The sequence below is a fragment of the Drosophila gunungcola genome (genome assembly GCF_025200985.1).
Source record: "Drosophila gunungcola strain Sukarami chromosome X unlocalized genomic scaffold, Dgunungcola_SK_2 000039F, whole genome shotgun sequence".
NCBI classification, from domain to species: domain Eukaryota; kingdom Metazoa; phylum Arthropoda; class Insecta; order Diptera; family Drosophilidae; genus Drosophila; species Drosophila gunungcola.
The window spans coordinates 683,025-699,917 of NW_026453190.1; the positions used below are offsets into that span (position 1 = coordinate 683,025).

The 16,893-nt window shown below is 40.7% G+C and overlaps 3 protein-coding genes across 9 annotated transcripts; 2 read left to right on the forward strand and 1 right to left on the reverse strand.

The window, feature by feature from the left end:
• The first annotated feature begins 3,071 nt into the window (after positions 1-3,071).
• On the forward strand, positions 3,072-14,042 carry LOC128260813 (protein shifted). 7 transcript variants are annotated; one of them, XM_052994064.1, is made up of 8 exons: positions 3,072-3,203; positions 9,584-9,985; positions 10,845-11,102; positions 11,188-11,382; positions 12,133-12,333; positions 13,354-13,449; positions 13,515-13,712; positions 13,777-14,042. In XM_052994064.1, the coding sequence occupies exons 2-8, from the start codon at positions 9,595-9,597 to the stop codon at positions 13,821-13,823; spliced, it is 1,386 nt and encodes a 461-aa protein (XP_052850024.1). In that variant the 5' UTR covers positions 3,072-3,203; positions 9,584-9,594; the 3' UTR covers positions 13,824-14,042. The 7 variants fall into 7 exon arrangements, with proteins under 7 accessions (XP_052850024.1, XP_052850029.1, XP_052850030.1 ...); XM_052994069.1 differs by having other exon boundaries at positions 3,102-3,487; positions 11,188-11,331; XM_052994070.1 differs by having other exon boundaries at positions 3,102-3,487; positions 11,188-11,331; positions 12,145-12,333.
• LOC128260819 (5-demethoxyubiquinone hydroxylase, mitochondrial) lies at positions 12,350-14,252 on the reverse strand. The gene is made up of 3 exons (XM_052994075.1): positions 14,101-14,252; positions 12,671-13,176; positions 12,350-12,603 (listed from the first exon to the last, which is right to left on the reverse strand). Exons 1-3 carry the CDS (start codon positions 14,102-14,104, stop codon positions 12,445-12,447), a joined length of 669 nt encoding a protein of 222 aa, XP_052850035.1. The 5' UTR covers positions 14,105-14,252; the 3' UTR covers positions 12,350-12,444.
• A 576-nt stretch (positions 14,253-14,828) lies between these two features.
• On the forward strand, positions 14,829-16,789 carry LOC128260814 (uncharacterized). Its single transcript, XM_052994071.1, has 4 exons — positions 14,829-15,084; positions 15,170-15,566; positions 15,624-16,353; positions 16,420-16,789. Exons 2-4 carry the CDS (start codon positions 15,176-15,178, stop codon positions 16,664-16,666), a joined length of 1,368 nt encoding a protein of 455 aa, XP_052850031.1. The 5' UTR covers positions 14,829-15,084; positions 15,170-15,175; the 3' UTR covers positions 16,667-16,789.
• Positions 16,790-16,893: the final 104 nt, after the last annotated feature.

A 16,893-nucleotide genomic window follows, 5' to 3' on the forward strand; every position in this document is an offset into this window, starting at 1 on the left:
TATGTTAATTTTTCAAAAAACGCTTTTCAAAATTCGGTTTTTGTGTCAAAACTAAATTAATTGTTTTCAATCGATTGGGGATGGATAGTATATGTTGCCAACTGTTCAAAACAGCAACTCCTATGACTATGGGTCATTTTTGGGCAAAGTTACAGCAAAAAGACTCTAAGGAAATAATTTTGTTTGAAATATCTGGAAAAAAGCCAAATACACATTAAAAACTTGGGTTTTCTGTCAAAACCTTCTGAAATAATGGTTTGAAGTTGGAATGCCATACACCGTTGGATTCGTCATAAAATTTCCTATTTGTTCAGCTCTTCAAATTTTCGCCAAAAATGATGATGTACCCCCTTACAAAAAAGTCAAAAAATTGGACACATGTTAATTTTTCAAAAAACGCTTTTCAAAATTCGGTTTTTGTGTCAAAACTAAATTAATTGTTTTCAATCGATTGGGGATGGATAGTATAGGTTGCCAACTGTTCAAAACAGCAACTCTTATGACTATGGGTCATTTTTGGGCAAAGTTACAACAAAAAGACTCTTAGGAAATAATTTTGTTTGAAATAAAGGAATGCCATACACCGTTGGATTCGTCATAAAATTTCCTATCGAATGGCAATCACAGTTAAAATTTTTTCAGCTCTTCAATTTTTCGCCCCCTTATAAAAAAGTCCGAAAATTGGACATATGTTAATTTTTCCAAAAACGCTTTTAAAAATTCGGTTTTTGTGTCAAAACTAAATTCATTGTTTTCAATCGATTGTGGATGGGTAGTATAGGTTGCCAGCTATACAAAAGTCATTCTTATGGCTATACGCCTAATTTTGGCCAAGTTACAGACAAAATGTCTGTACATGTCTCTGAAAACCCAAAATACCTTAAAAAATCAGTTTTTCTGTCAAAACGCTAAGAAGTAATGGTCTAAAGATGGAATGTCATGCCCCGCTGAATTCGTCATTAAATTGCCAATCAAACGGCGTTCACACTTCAAAATTTTTCAGATTTTGAAATTTTTTTTTTTTTTGAATTGTCAGACATCGGCGAATTCGTCATTAAATTGCCAATGAAATGGCATTCTCAGTTAAAAATTTTTCAGATTTTTAAATTTTCTCAAAAAATGCAAAAATTGGTCAAAAAATTTATTTTACAAAATCTCGATTTTTAAAAGTCGGTTTTAGCATCAAAACAAAATGTATGTTACTGAACAGATTGTGGGTGGGTAGAATAAGTCGCCAGCTGTACAAAACAATCATTCTTATGGCTGTACGTCTGTTTTTGGCCGAGTTACAGAAAAAATGGTCTCTTAAGATTTTGTTTATTTACAAGTCTCAAAAAATAAACCAAACAAAAAAACACATAAAAAACCAGGTTTTCTATAAAACGCTGAGAAGTAATGGTCAACCGAAGGAGAGTCATAAATCGGTGAATTCGTCATTAAATTGTCTACCAATGACATTCACAAATTTAAAATTTTTCAGTTTTAAAATGTTTGCAAAAAACTATGGTGTTTTTTCATCAAAACAAAATTCTTTTTTCTAAACCGATTGTGGATGCTTGTATAGATCGCCAGCTATACAAAACACAAATTATGAATATACATACATGCGTCTAATTTTGACCAAGATACAAAAACAAAAACTCTGAAGAAATATTTTATATTAAGTGTCAAGAAACCCAAAAACTCGACAAAAAATTAGATTTTTTAGTAATGGTCATAAGTTGAAATGTCATACATCGTTGAATTCGTCATAGAATTTGCAATCAAATGTCATTCACAGTTACTAATTTTTTAACTTTAAAAGTTTGCGGAAAAAATTAAAAATATGTCATAGGGTCAATTCTTAAAATCAACCAGTGATGGAAAGTGTAGGTTGCCAGATGCCGCCAAAACAGCCAGCCTTATGGGTGGTTTTGACCAATTTACAACAAAAAAAACTTTAAAGAAATCCGTTTTTCTTAAATGTCAAGAAACCCAGAAAACACCTTAAATAAATTTGTTTTTTTTTTGCCAAAACCCGGGATGTAATGGTCATCGTTGAATTCGTTATAAAATTTCGTCTAGTTGCGCCTAGTTTGGCTAAGTTACAGCAAAACTCTTAAAAACGTTCTTTTTTAGATTTTCCAATAAAAACGTTCAAATATTTCGTCAAAAAATTTCAGTATTTTAGTCAAAAAATTGCAGTATTTTAGCCATAAAAATAAAAATGAGGGCTTAAATATGGAATTGTTACCCCGTTGATCTCGTAAAAGGATCTTTATGTAATAAAATTTAAAATTACACAATCTTTTTATCCAGTATTTGTCAATTTTTTTTAAATAGGCCCTTATAAAAACTGAGAAATTTGGTCATCAAAAGTCTTCATAAACAATTTATTCAATGGCTATGTGTCCAATTTGGCCAATTTATAAGAATAAATTTCAAAAATACGACAAAACGTCATTTAAGCAATTTTTTTGTATTTTCAAAGCATAACAAAAAGAAAACATTTTTATAGAATTAAAAAAACTTGTTCTTGTTCTTTTCTTTTTCCCTTAATAATTGAATAAAATGTTTTTAAGAGAGAGAGAGAGACTGCTGTAGGAAAAGGCTTAAGAGAAATCTGAAGAAGCTTGAGATTGTTTGACGATTCGAAAAAGTGAGGCAGCGAGAGTAGTGTTGCCAATTTGGATATTTTTACGCCAAGTTTTATTTTAAATAAATTCAATTTTTTAACGGCGCTAACGATTCTTCAAATCTGTACAAGTTTGTCAGGCCTTAAAGCTCTTTTCACGCTTCGATGCCTTAAGAAAAATTGTTTATTATATGTTCGGAAACAAAATTTTCAATATGGCAAACAATTCTCTAATATTTATTTTATTTACATATTGTCACAATTATTTTATATTCCCAAATGTGAAGACATCCGTTAATGGATTAAAGTCAATGTAAACAAACTATATAACTATATTCTAAACAAGTACACTTAAGGTAAACGCATGTCACTCATTAATCAAGTAAATTTATTTAAGGATTTTTTATTTTTCTGGCGATTTATAAGCGGTGATGACTCTGAAGAGTTGGCATCTCTGCGATCCGATCGAAACGTTCCCCGGTTTTTGTTGGATTGCTCAGATCAGCTCAGGAGCTGCAACGCGACGGTCGCACTCCGAAACTCTGCGCGACTTTGTATGGTTGTTTCGCTTCGTTCAAAAACATCACAAGTAAACATTACCGGGAAGAAATAAAAATACATTGTTATTTGGTTTCGGGTACATCAAATATTGATATAATTCCTATAAGTCAATCAATTTCGTATTCGGCTCTATAAAAAGCTTTTGACGGGACGAAATTCGTGCAAAGGCTCAAGAAATTCGGCAAATAAAAGTGTATATTTTTTTCGAAGCCCCAATCAGGCTTTATTTGTTTTTGGTTTCATATTTTTGTTTTGTCAACCAAGTCAACTGCCAATCCGACTGCTTTTTTTGGGCTCGGCGACAGTTAACGAGTACGTAAAGTGTGCAAATTTGAAATTGAAAACTAACCTGTGATCTTAACTTTTTGTGTTTGTTGTGAATATTGCCAGACATTGAGAGTTAATCGCGCACAAGCGTATTTTAGCGATAAGAACTAACTAAACCACAGCGAAAACACTTGCAGTTTTTTGCCATATCAATGGGGCGATTGGCCGTTCAATTTCAATTAATATCCCTCCCCTTGCGCTGCCAACCTCCTCTGTCAAATCGATCGGGAGTTGAAGTTCAGATTGAAGGCTTATGTGCTGATCGATCGTAACGGAAATTGAAATTGAAAACGAGAGGCGTCTGGGTGAAAAGTGTACACAAAAAAAAAGTGTGGTGATTAATTAGAATCAAAATATAAAACTAAAATATTAAAAAGAAAGTTCTCATATTCTTCGTTTTGGAATTGTAGCTATATAAATTCGGAGATTTAGAGGTCTTAAATGTTTACAGTAAAATGCTTTAATGCTCGAAAAAATGATCTATTATCTATTGACTGTGATTTTATTAAAGTTTGAGTACAAATTTCTTATAACCAAAAAAAAAAAACTATCATAAATTTCGGAGTTTAATTTAATTAGCTTTTCCATTCTGCCAACTTGAAAACTATTGAAAACTTAATAGAGGATGAATATCGAGTCGCAAAGTATAAGAAATGTGTGTTACTTTTAAATATAGGTAGGTAGGTAGGGTATTTGTGGTACCACTTGGCTGCATGTACTTGACTTGTCCGTTTTGGCGCGCTCGAAAGGCGTGAAAGTCATTGTCCAACGTTGGCCATTTGATTGCCAGCTCCTGGGAGCTGGATGCTGGATGTTGGATGCTGGAAGCGGCGATCTGCGAACTGGTAATGGACTGGAATGGTGGCTGGGCGACTGCGCGTTGCCTGGCTCTTCAGCATGCATATAGACACACGATGGCCTCATCGGAATCGGAATTCTGAGGCTCTTGAGTAGCTTCTGCTTTTGGCTTTCCTGCTGCTGCTTCTGCTGCTTCTGCTGCCTCTGCTGCCTCTGCTGCTGCCGGTCGTCGTCCGTCTTCTGGCCAGCCAGCCTGCGTGTCTCGCTGGCAGTTTCTCTGCCACTTCTCTTGTTTCTCCTCCTCCTCCTTCACCTCCTCTTGGTACTCGACCTCCTTCGCCACTTTAGCCCACTTGGAGACAGGCGTTGTTATCCGCTTGTTGTCTGGCTCTACTCCTTCTGCTTCTACTCCTTCTCCTACTTCTCTTTCTTCTTCTCCCACCTTCTTCTGCCACTCAATTGGTGATCGTTATCATTAGTAGGAGTAGCAGTCAGGATTAATGGGTTGCGCCAGTCTACAGAAGTTCGAATAGCCCAGCACCCTCTATGTCAGGTGTCACAATCAACGACTGACCTACACAGAAAAAAAAAAACGAAAAAAAATAAAAATCATCAACAATTTTTAGTCATTTTGGATACAATATAAAATAATATAATATAAAAAAATATTTAAGAAAAAGCGTATACAAGAGTTTGTTACCTTTTAACTATAAATTTGAAGATACATTTATATCTTACAGATATTGTATTTGATGAACAAATCGCAACGAAATAGTGGAAATACAGATCCATGTATAGACATTTTTGTTTGTGTGAATCTGAAATCCAATGTTGAAGAAGTGGTTAACGGAAGTTTGACTCTGGTCGTCCCGTTTGCCCTCCAAGCCGAGAGGCCTTCAAATGGCCAAGTTAGTTTAGAGCGGGGCAGAGTATCTTTATTTGACCAAGGTGATTTTGTCGGTGTATCATATAGCATCGTTGGTATGGTATTGGTGTATGTCTGTGTGTGTGATTGTTGTTTCATTAAGCAAACAGAGCTTCAATTGCCACTTGTTATCGTTGTTGTTGTTCCTGGACACTGGACATAATTTAAATCAGTAGTCGGAAAAATAACTCTCCCTCTCCTCTAATACCATAACTGAGTCCATGTGTGTGTGCATTTGAAATCCTTTCAGCCGATGACTTCTTCTCATTTCCCTTCGGCCAACAATTGGTCGTACTCTTTTTATATACACATAAAACAAATTTTAGGCTCAGTTAAGAAAAGTATTTTTTTTTTTGTTATTACGATTGCAAGGGAAATCTCTATCTCTCTATTTTAAAGCTGTCTTAAAAGTCTTAAGGTTATAAATTGAAAAAGTTCTCAGTTAACTTAATTTTAAATTCGTTTAATTATTCAAATCTTTTTTAAACTTTTTTGTACAAGAACTCATTTATCTTTGGCATTTATCCATCGAACTTCCAGATTTTAAGCTTGCTTTAGATAACATTATTTGTGATTACCATGCAAATGACTAAATATTTCTCCCTGTGCATCATCAATTTTTTTGTAGGGATTGTTTATGAACCTCTTGCCTCTCGCTTGCACTTGGTGTGCACCATTTATAGGTGTGCGAGAGTGGTTGTGAGTGTGCGATTTCCAGTCCCTGTTCTCCGCTCCTCCCACTCCTTTTTCCAGTCCACTCCACTCCAGCCCAGTCCAGTCCAGTCCACTCCAACGGGCAGCATCTTGTTCCCAGCTATGTTGCCGTTGTTGTTGCCTTTTGTTGTGCCTTGTGTAGGTTATTTTTTGTATTTTTTTTTTATTTTCACGTCTCATCGTCGCGTATTTGTTGCTGCCCCTGTGGAGGCTGCTTCTTTATTTTCTTGGTAATAAGGTGTGAGAAAGGCAATAATCGTAAAGAGCTAACAAATTGTTGTTGCTGCTGTTCTTACTTTGATTGCTACTGCTTCTCCCCCTCCCCCTCCTCATCTATTGGCATCTCCCTCTCTCCTCTTTCTCCGCTTGTTGTGTTGTCGCCGGTTTCACGCTAAAATGTTAATCTGTCCCTTTTTCTCAAGTTGAAGCAATTATATCGTTGACGACAGCAACAACAATAAGAACAAAAACACATGGCCTCATCTTCATTCCATTGACTTGATATGGAGTTTAATAATAATGCTGCCCCGCCAGACGGCTGACCCTCACCTCTTCTTCTCGTGCTGCACCTGATCTTTCAACGGAGAAAAATACACTGGAAACAAGAAAATTCAAATGCAGTTAAACAAAATGCGAATTTATTTCGTTTAGATTTGTGCAATTTACCTCATAAAATACATCTCGAATTCTTTAGCTGAAATGTATGAAAAAAGCAACTTATAAAATATACCGCGACTTCTTTAAATGAAATTTGTGCAAAAACCGGAGTGCAAATTTGATTGATTTGATTGATTGATACAAATATAACGTTTCTTAAGATATTTTTCGCACTTTAAAGTTAAAGAAGTAGTCTCCTTAAAAAAAACCCAAATCTTAATTTATTAGCACAATTTTTAATGTTTTTTTTTTCAAAACCTAAGTTAAGTTAATCTTTCGAAAATCCCAAGTATAGAATTCTTGATTGCAAGTCTAAGGTCTTTTGGTCTCTGACTAAGCTTTTCGGAGCATATTGAAATGGTGTCGAAGTGCGATGATGCGATTTACTGGAAATTTCGACTCAGATTTTGAATTAGATTGACCATGAATAAGATTATCTATGCGCCGTTGCCGGCTATCGCCATCATGTGCTCGCTTATCGGCCGACTATTTATTAACACGAAATAAAAATAATTTCAAAACAAAGCGTGAACGCTATATTTATAGGAAATTGAGGTCTGGCCTGGTCCCGGTCCCAATCCCCAGATCCCCCGATCCCCAGTTCCCTAGTTCCCCACTGCGATCCCGAATTCGGTTCGAGTCTAATTGCCATTATGACGTTCCCGTTGATGTTCTATAGTCGAATTGCGTTGTTCCATCGCAATGGCATTACTTCCGCCTACGATCCTCTAACCCACTGATTCAATTACGAATCGGATATACGTGGGAGCTCTGGGAAACCAGAAGTAGCAATTAGTTCACTTAACTAAAGCGTTTCCCAGGCCGTTTTGCAGACAAGTTGGAGTTGAGTACTGCCGATCTCCAATCTCTTCACTTCCACACCCGAGAGAAGAATCTTCGAGAGTCTTTTAAATCGCTGGCCGATGTCATTATCTCCAAGTAATTCCTCATAATCGCCATGTTTGATCTTATTAAGACAGCTTAACTTGTTTTCTGACCCATCATCGTCGTTTGCCCTGTCCCCGGATCGGATCTCGAAGCAACCCATTCATACGTGATGGACAGACAACGCTCGATCGATCGCTTGTCCAGCGATCGCTTGGCTGCAGTGTTGTCGGGTTTTCTGAGGTGAAAAGCTGTTTTCAATCGGGTAATTTCAATAGTATACTCCACTTGCAACAAAATACACTAAATACATAAGACTAGGAAGTATTTGCCTCAAGGTTATATTGTGCGACTCATAACGTGATCTATTGAATCTCGTGTGGTATATGTCTATTAGTTTTAGGTTTAAATTCTTTTTTGACCCGTTTTAAAAATTGTGTTATTTATATCTATTCTATTTAAATCTGATTTTAGTAATAGATCACTAAATATATGAAAAAAAAACGTAAAAAATCTGCAAACAGAAGCCTCAGATTCAAAATTAGTTTTATTTTTTTATCAAAAAAATGTATATATTATAAATAATCATTAAACAATCATAGATCAGTAAATATTTGAAAAAAAAAGTCAAAAACCTGCAAACAGAAGCCTCAGATTCAAAATTAGTTTTATTTTTTATCAAAAAAAATGTATGTATATATTATAAATAATCATTATTATTGAGTTTTATTTTTTTTTTTAATAAAAATAAGGGTTATTTTTATTATTGTTCAAGAGTATAATAAAAACCAAATAAATAACCACTTTATTTTTGATTTTTAAAATAAAATGGTCTTCTAGAATAGTGACCAAATATTAAGCTATAGCCTATTACTTATTAAAATCTGAGTTCAAAGTAATAAACTTGTTTAATTTTAATTGTGGTAGGTTGGTAGGTGAGGTTTTTACAAAAAAGCCAGATGTGATACCAAGCCTAGCAGGCATCACTGGACCACTCTTTTGTCCACCGTTCGGCATCCGCTGTCCGTTCACTTGTTGGCCGTGTTAAACGTCTGGCTTCTGGCTGTCCGGTCTGCCGTGTAACAAGGCTGGCTGGAGCTTTGGCTGTAGCTGTAGCTGTAGCTGCAGCTGCAGCTGTGGCTGGGCTGGCCCTCGTTGACTTGGGTAACTTCACACCAGGCAAAGTGCTAACGACTTTGTACCTGCTCCCCCGTCCCTCCACCAGCACGTCTGCCCCTTTCGAGACTCTGACTGCCCTTTACCGATTCAATCTGGCCAAACCGAAGTTGGGGAGGGAGGGGGTTTCTGCCGAGGGCAGGGGATGGGGATGCACCGGAATGGGGACACTTCAACTTGTGGACGGCATCGTCGCTTTTCGTTTATGCTTTATATGCCACATAAAGGAGCTGAAATGATTAATGAACTCAAGTTTAGATCAGATTGAAGGAACTACGACTTGAGCTCATATCAAAGTCTCTTAAACAATATTCATAAACTATTAATACGAAATTGGTTAATCAGGCTGTAATGTTTGGGGTTTTGAACAAAGTTGTAAGCATACGAAATGAATTATAAATATTAAAAGCATAGCAAAAATATCCATTTTAATTGCGGATTTATTCAATATATTCAAACGTGTATATGGGCACAACATTTTTAATTTGCTTAACTGTATAATCACTTAGGTTGATATTTAAGTGATAATGTAAAAATAAGACACTAATTCCAAAGAGAAAATTCGTTTCAACGTTTGTTTTCTTAAAAACCAACGCATTGGGCCTACTATTTAGCTTTAGACCATTGCTTACAAAACTATTTAGGATGTTCCCTGGAAAACTAAAGTCTTAGCAAATAGATAATACCAGCGATATGTCGCGTCCAAAGCAGCGAAACCGAATCGTAAATAGATCGAGTATCTGCAAATAGTGCAAAAGATAAACAAACTGCATGGGTGTGGTATTGGCAATCAGTGATCGGCAATAAGCAACTGATATTCGATATATGGTTGGGATTGGGGGTTCGGGGGTTCGGGGGGCCAGGCTCAAATGCACAGCACATCGTTTATTTTTAATTTCGATCTCTGTTTCTGTTTGCTTTGGCAGCTGGGGTAAAGATGACACATCAGGGCATTGGTTGCTTGGTCAAGTGGTTCTATCTGGTGCTGATCGTGCACACGCTCCTCTGCATCGGCCAGCTTGAGTGTCGCCAGCACCACAATCGGAATAACAATAACAATAACAGAAGATCGGACTCCTCCAGCTCTGAGGAGAACCATGGCAACACCAGCGATGGCCTGGACAACTTTGCCGACCAGGAAGGCGGATTGGGTAATCAACCACGACGAGGCCAGCGAAAGAAACATCAGGGCGGCGGCGGCGGAGGAGGAGGAGGAGGTGGTGGCGGCGGCGGCGGAAACGGAGGAGGCGGTGGCAACCGGCACAATCGCAACGAGGAAAGCGGCATCTCGCTGTGGATCAACGAACAGCAGCTTAAAATGCTGACCGGTAAGTGGGCAATAAGAATCTTCAATTCCTAAAAAGAGTATACCTTAAGAAGATAACTCTCGCAATATCACCATTATCAAAAAAAACTACAATTTTGAATCGAACGATAAAGAAATTATAAATCCTTAAATAATACTAAAGCACAGCCTAAGCTATCAAGTTTTAAATGTTATTAGAAAAAAACACTTGCCTTAAAATTCAACGTTAAACTCGCAGATTTTAGGCAGAAAAGCCTAGAACTATACAATTAAATTCTTGAAGAAAGTAATAAATAACTCAAATTTATAATCGATCGTTAAAGAATTTATTAAAATCCTTAAATAGTCCCAAAGAACTGCCTTGGGGGTTGTATTTTTAAAAACGTTATTAGGAAAAAACTCTAACGTTAGAGTTCAACGGTCAACTCACAGGTTTTAAGGCTAGGTCAATCACCATTGGTACTATACATTTGTTTCCGAATATAACATATTATTACTTCAAAACATAACTGATGTGCTTTTTTCAGAGCCAACAAAATCTATTTTTAATATACAGACAGTAAAAATATATACATGTTTTGGAAGAAATTACCTAAAAATTACTCAAGTCCATATATCAGGTCATATAGCTTTTGGTTATTTCAAAGGCAGCAGGAAAACTAAAGTACATAAGATCGTTCAGCCCATTTTTAGGTAATTTATTTTTAAAAATAAGTAATTTTTCTGTGAAAATATTAAGTATAATTTCCTTGCCTATAGAAAATATATCTGAGGTATATACCCTTTTTTTTTGATTTTGAAAATGTAGTTTTGCTTTCGATAATACTAACTGCAGAGATATCTGGATATGGACGTGTAACTGACCAGCTTCTCCTTCCCAGCGCTCTACTTTCCGCAGGGCTACTCGGAACGCCTGTACGCCATCCACAACAGCCGGGTGACCAACGATTTGCGCGACACCACACTGTACAACTTCCTGGTGATCCCGTCCGAGGTGAACTACGTGAACTTCACGTGGAAGTCGGGCCGTCGCAAGTACTTCTACGACTTTGACCGCCTGCAGACGATGGACGAGAGCATACTGAAGGCGCCGACGCTGTCCATCCGGAAGAGTGGCCGCATTCCGCAGGAGCAGAAGAGTAAGTAGAGCGTAGGAGGCTGTTGTAGTAGTAGTAGCAGCAGTTGAGATATCAGATCCCGGCAACGAGCCTCATCCCAAGCCAGATTTTAGCATCTTCCTGCCCTGCACCGGCAACAGCTCCGGCACCGCGTCCTTCAACGTCGGCCTCAAGATCCAGACGCGCCACAACAAGCCGCTCTCGGGCACACCCATTCGCCTCAACTTCAAAAAGGAATGCGCCCACAGAGGTGTGTATGATATAGACGCTTCCAACCCTACTTCACTAACAACTTTGCAAGGTAGTGTATATGATATATCAAGCAATGCTTTTATCTAGTCGATAGTTGTAATTGTAAATTAGCATCTACGTTTTGTGCACACTCCTCCCATCAAGCTCCTTGAGACAATGCCAATCCCTGCATGCCATCCTAGCCCCATTGAATCCCATTCCTCCCGCCATGTAGTCGCTTTTCACGGCTTCTTCGCACCCAGCTTTCCACTTTTTCCTCACCACAAAATGGCCCACAAAATGGGGTACCAATCGAAGAATGATTAAAAAGGCATTCTACAAACGGAACCTTTCAAAACTTTTTTTTGAATACGGCCTGGTTCCGATAACATTAAACTTAAATTAATAAATTATTAAATCATGTTTTGTTTGTCATTTAAATTGCTAATTGTTTTTAATATAAAACTGTTTTCTATAAATAAGTGATACTTATCAATGTCTCCTGGCAGAGTTTTATAACTATTTGATTTCATTCGTTCTCTATTAATTACATTTTCGAAGCTTCATCAAATGTCTTCCAAAATAATTTTACTGACAGCCCCAAAGGTTTGAACCACCCAGCCGCTTTCATGCCAACCCGCTTTTGTATCTATCTGTCGATTTTTGTATCCACTGTCCACTGTCCACTCCAACTTTCCCCCTCATCTTTGTGGTTCCGATGTGCTCCGTTTAGTGTGAGTCTAGATGTGACTGAGTGTTGTAAATGAGTGTTAATGCCTCGTGACCTGCGAACGATTGAACTAAACTAAAAAAACTTAAGCTCCCGATCCAGAATGCAGCTTGAAGTGCGGCAAGAACGGCTACTGCAACGAGCACCACATCTGCAAGTGCAAGGTGGGCTATACGGGTCAATATTGCGAGACGGCCTTCTGTTTCCCGCAGTGCCTCAACGGTGGCAACTGCACGGCTCCGTCCATCTGCACCTGTCCGGAGGGCTACCAGGGCACCCAGTGCGAAGGTGGTGAGTACACTGGACATTTTGAATGGCTTTAGGTCTATCTTTAATGCTTACAACGGTGCGGGAACAGATCATTTTGGTATATACAGGGGGCTCGCGCACTACGGATCCAGTCTAGATCTTCTTCGAGATGGCAATGGCCGTCTTGCAGCCGAACTTGATCACCTCGGTCATTGCCTGGTAGAAAGGCGCCTGTTCGGCTCCATGATCGATGCCCGTGTCGTGGTGTTCCTGTTCCTCGTCACGGAACTTGGTGATTGTCTCCAGCAGCTCCTTTAATATTATCAATTCCCATTAGTTTGAATGAAATTGGGCGCGGAGGCAAAGAGTAGCGCTATACCTTGTCCGGGTTGGGTGCCTCCATGATCTGGCGCAGCTGGTCGTTGTAGTGCTCCACGATCACCGTCTCCACGGCCACTGTGCAGGCCATCGCCGCCTTTTCGCCCATCAGGGCTGTTCCGGCGCCCAACACAAATCCGGCCACGTTCCACAGCGGCGTCATGATCGTTGGACGCACGCGATGCTGCTGGATGAGCTGCTCGAACTGCTTGCGGTGTTCCTTCTCCTGCTCCCACATATGTCCGATGGTCTTGCCCAGCGGTCCATTGCCCAGAATGGCCATCTGTCCGGCGTAGATGCGATCTGCGCCCAGTTCACCGGCATGATCGACGCGTATGATCTCGTCTGTCAGGGCATTTGGTCGTGGGCGCAGAGGCGTGACTCCTGGTGCGGCTCTTTCGGCACTGGCTGGTCCTCCTGATCCAGATCCTGCTCCTGCTGAGCTAAGGCAACGCATGGAGAGCACACGAGGCTCGGTTCTGCAGAGTACTCCTCTCAGCATTCCGTCTGTAAAAGAGTAGACTTTTATCAATGACTTTGTACAATCAGGGGAAAAGAATAGGGAAAAAGTGACCTTCTGGCTAATGTATAATTCTACTTTCTAGATAAGACTTCCAATTGCTTATACCCCAATCCTAACCATTTCCTGGGTTTACCCAATAACTCCTCCTCTGCCTTCCACAGGTATTTGCAAGGACAAGTGCTTGAATGGCGGCAAGTGCATACAGAAGGACAAGTGCCAGTGCTCCAAGGGTTACTACGGCCTGCGCTGCGAGTACTGTGAGTAGCGAGTATAGCCTCAATAATCGCCGCTGGAGTTCTAAAATCCCCATTCTCCTCCACAGCCAAGTGCGTGATTCCCTGCAAGAATGAGGGCCGGTGCATCGGGAACAATATGTGCCGCTGTCCCAACGGATTACGGGGTGATCACTGTGAGATCGGCAGGAAGCAGCGATCCATCTGCAAGTGCCGGAACGGAACCTGCATCTCCCACAAACACTGCAAATGCAATCCGGGATTCTATGGGCGCCACTGCAACGGCCGTGAGTGTGGATCCCTCAGATGTGGCCAATGATCTGATTATATCTGATTATATTGTCCTTCCAGGCAAGCGACGACATGACCACCGAAACGACGACGACTTCAAGTTCTAGCCCAATTGTGACTTTTCCACGGGCTTCCGTCGTACACGATGATCTATTGTAATATTCATTGAAATTGCAACATTTTTCTATTAAAAAGCACTACCACCATAACAACAACAACAACAACAACCACAACAACAGCGAGAAAAGGATGAAACGAAAATAATTCTAATTGTGATAAAATTTTTTTGTAATTTAACATTTTTAAATAAAAACGAAATCTAAGAATTGCCTTGATCTTGACAAGAATCCTAAGGTCAAGGGTAACTTACTTTAGTGCACTTACTCATTACTTATCTGCAGTTTTTCCAGGTATTCGCAAAACAAACAATATTAAATAACAATCCAATTCGGCGAGCCAAAAAAAAAGTTCTGTTTATTATACGCAGGGATGGACAATCACTGCCAGCCGGCAACTGGAATAATATCGAAAATGTGAGCGTGATTTGTGTCTGTGACCGTGATTCATGATTATTCCAGTGATATCAGTGATTCAACATACAAAGTTTGGGTTTTTTTATCTGAAATTCAAAAAAGCCTTGGAACGAGCTAATCAAACCGTAATTTTAAATTAACTTGTTTAAATTCTTAATCTTAATCTGTACTACAATTTATTAATTTATTGCTGATCTATTTGGTTAACCATTTTTAAAATTTGTAACTTGCAAAGGCTATAAATAAAGTTATGGTCAAAAACTAAATAAATAAATTTAAGCCAATTTTTAGGATTTTACTTACCCCTTTCTTTTCAAACTTTCGCAAAAGGACTGGAAGAAATGTGACCCAATTTTTTAGATCAAGACATTGACACTTCAAAACAAAATTTGAAGTGGCATATTGTGAATGATGTTATAACCAGTTTTTTATGATTAATGATAAAAAAGATTGCGAAAAGCGCCCAGCTATATTGTTATTAGTTAAATTACACTGGACAACATGACAAACTGTTGCTTTTTAGCGATAAATTTGCATCCCTGGTCGATCAGCTGGCGATAGTTCGATGTTTCGATAGTCACGCTCGTCAGCTGTGCATGTCGTGGCCCCAAATTCAAAAAGCAAACTAAAGCAAAGCCTTTGATCCGTTTGATTATCTGTAGCTTGATTAATTTCACCAAGTTCGCCTATGATTGCCCCCCACCACTGAAGGTGGATAGTGGGGTGTGGGCGTGGCCATGTGCGTGATAATAGCGCCGCAAAATATAAAACACCCACTGCCCAATTGGCCGACAAACAGTCTCGTTGAGATCACCATTGTCGTAGTAATTGGCTGGTGAGCGGGAGGGTTACTTATCGGGCGTCGGGGGCGGGTCAACGCACCAGACAAGCAACTGCAATCGCAATTCGACATTCCGCAGAGCAAGATGTCGAAGCAGCAGCAGCAATTGGACTACATTGAGCGCCACTTGGTGTACGACATCTTCAAGTACTTTGGGTCGGGCGTATCGCTGGAGGGGCACCGGGTGGAATGCTCCAAAGGGCTGGACGGATTCATGTCCGCCCTGTACACCTTGCAGCTGGATCTGGTGGTCGCCGAACGTAAGCGCACGGAGGTGGTTCTGGTCAAGTTCATGAAGGGCACCGAGGAGTTCCGCGAGCAGAGCAACTCCTACATTCAGTTTGCCAACGAGGTGTTCGCCTACGCCGAGATCCTGCCCGCCTACGAGCACCTGCTGCGCACCAGTCACCTGGCCAACGATGTGGTGGCCAACTGGGTGCCGCGCTGCTACTTGGCCAAATTCGGGGAGGTCAATGGTGGGTAAATCCAAATTGGAGTGGTGCAGCCCATCTAATCCCTGCCCAATCCTGCAGGTCTCGGGAGCGGCCGCGAATCTGTGCTAGCTTTGAAGCATCTCAAGGGCGATGGCTATCAGTTGGGCCCGCGTCTGACCCTGCGCCGTGATCAACTGGAGGCCATGGTGCGTCTGCTGGGACCCTTCCATGCCCTCGGCTATGCCACACGAATACTCCAGCCGCAGGTGCATGCCCGCTTGCGTTCGGGAGTGGTGGACATGCCGTTTGTCTCCAGCTCCGGCAAGGCCGGCTTCGATGTGCTCTATCGCGTGGCCTTCGATCGCTTCTACGAGTTCTACGACCGGCAGAAGGAGCAGCTCCTCAAGGACTCCAACGTGGGCTTTGCCGCCGCCATTGAGCGGCTGCGATCGAAGTACTTTGCCAATCCCACGCACCTGCTTGAGCGGATACGCACCGCGTCGTACGCCGAAGATCAGCCGGATAGCCACTTTGCCACCTTCCAGCATGGCGACTACAATCGCAACAATGTGCTATTCCACTACGGCGAGGATGGCCAGGTGGATGCCATCAGGACCATTGATTTCCAGGAGCTGCGCTTCAGCACCACGGCCATTGACCTGAGCTTCTTCATGTACATGAACACGCCCTCCCAAGGCAGGGAGGAGATCTTTGCGGATCTGCTGAGAAAGTACCACAAGCACATGATCGAAATGCTGGAACTGGTGTTGCATCGCAACCGGGATGAGTTGAGCGACGAGCGGGTGGAACAGCTCCTGGCGGACTACAGGTGGGTAGCGCATACATGTTTCCCTTCATCTCTTGTGCTTATATATGTATCCCTTCTATCCCTTAGCTTCGAACGCTTTGAGGCCCACTTCAAGCGATATGCCTTTTACGGGGTGATGGTCTGCATGCACTTCATGCCCTGGCTGCTGGGCACTGAAACGGATTGCGCCGAGTTGTCCCGGCTCTTCGACACGGACATGCACGGCCGGGCCTTCCATCAACTGTCGCTGGACATTGCCGGTGACGTGGCCAACGAGGAGATCTTCAAGACAGTGCGCCACGCCTACGAGCACGGCTACATGGACGAGATATAGCTTATCTGACATCAAACAAACGTGGTGGTCTTGGCCATAATCTCACACTTTAAAATAGCATCTGCACAGAGTGCCTAGATTGTGTAGCGTTTACATTAAATAATCCGACTGTGTTGCATTCCCAATCTCTGCCTGCTTTGAGACCAAACCAAGAACTAACTGCCAGTTAAGCACCACACACACGCTCGTGGCCTTGATTCACATTTGAATATTCATGTTATTCGGCG

Excerpts from the sequence above, each read along its gene's own strand:
- LOC128260814 (XM_052994071.1), top strand. The coding sequence starts at position 15,176 with ATGTCGAAGCAGCAGCAGCAATTGGACTACATTGAGCGCCACTTGGTG. Across the intron at positions 15,567-15,623 it reads CAAATTCGGGGAGGTCAATG|GTCTCGGGAGCGGCCGCGAA; the intron begins GTGGGTAAATCC and ends CCAATCCTGCAG. Across the intron at positions 16,354-16,419 it reads CAGCTCCTGGCGGACTACAG|CTTCGAACGCTTTGAGGCCC; the intron begins GTGGGTAGCGCA and ends TCTATCCCTTAG.
- LOC128260819 (XM_052994075.1), bottom strand. Across the intron at positions 12,604-12,670 it reads AGGCACCCAACCCGGACAAG|GAGCTGCTGGAGACAATCAC; the intron begins GTATAGCGCTAC and ends ATAATATTAAAG.
- LOC128260813 (XM_052994064.1), top strand. The coding sequence starts at position 9,595 with ATGACACATCAGGGCATTGGTTGCTTGGTCAAGTGGTTCTATCTGGTG. Across the intron at positions 13,450-13,514 it reads CGGCCTGCGCTGCGAGTACT|CCAAGTGCGTGATTCCCTGC; the intron begins GTGAGTAGCGAG and ends TCTCCTCCACAG. Across the intron at positions 13,713-13,776 it reads TGGGCGCCACTGCAACGGCC|GCAAGCGACGACATGACCAC; the intron begins GTGAGTGTGGAT and ends TTGTCCTTCCAG.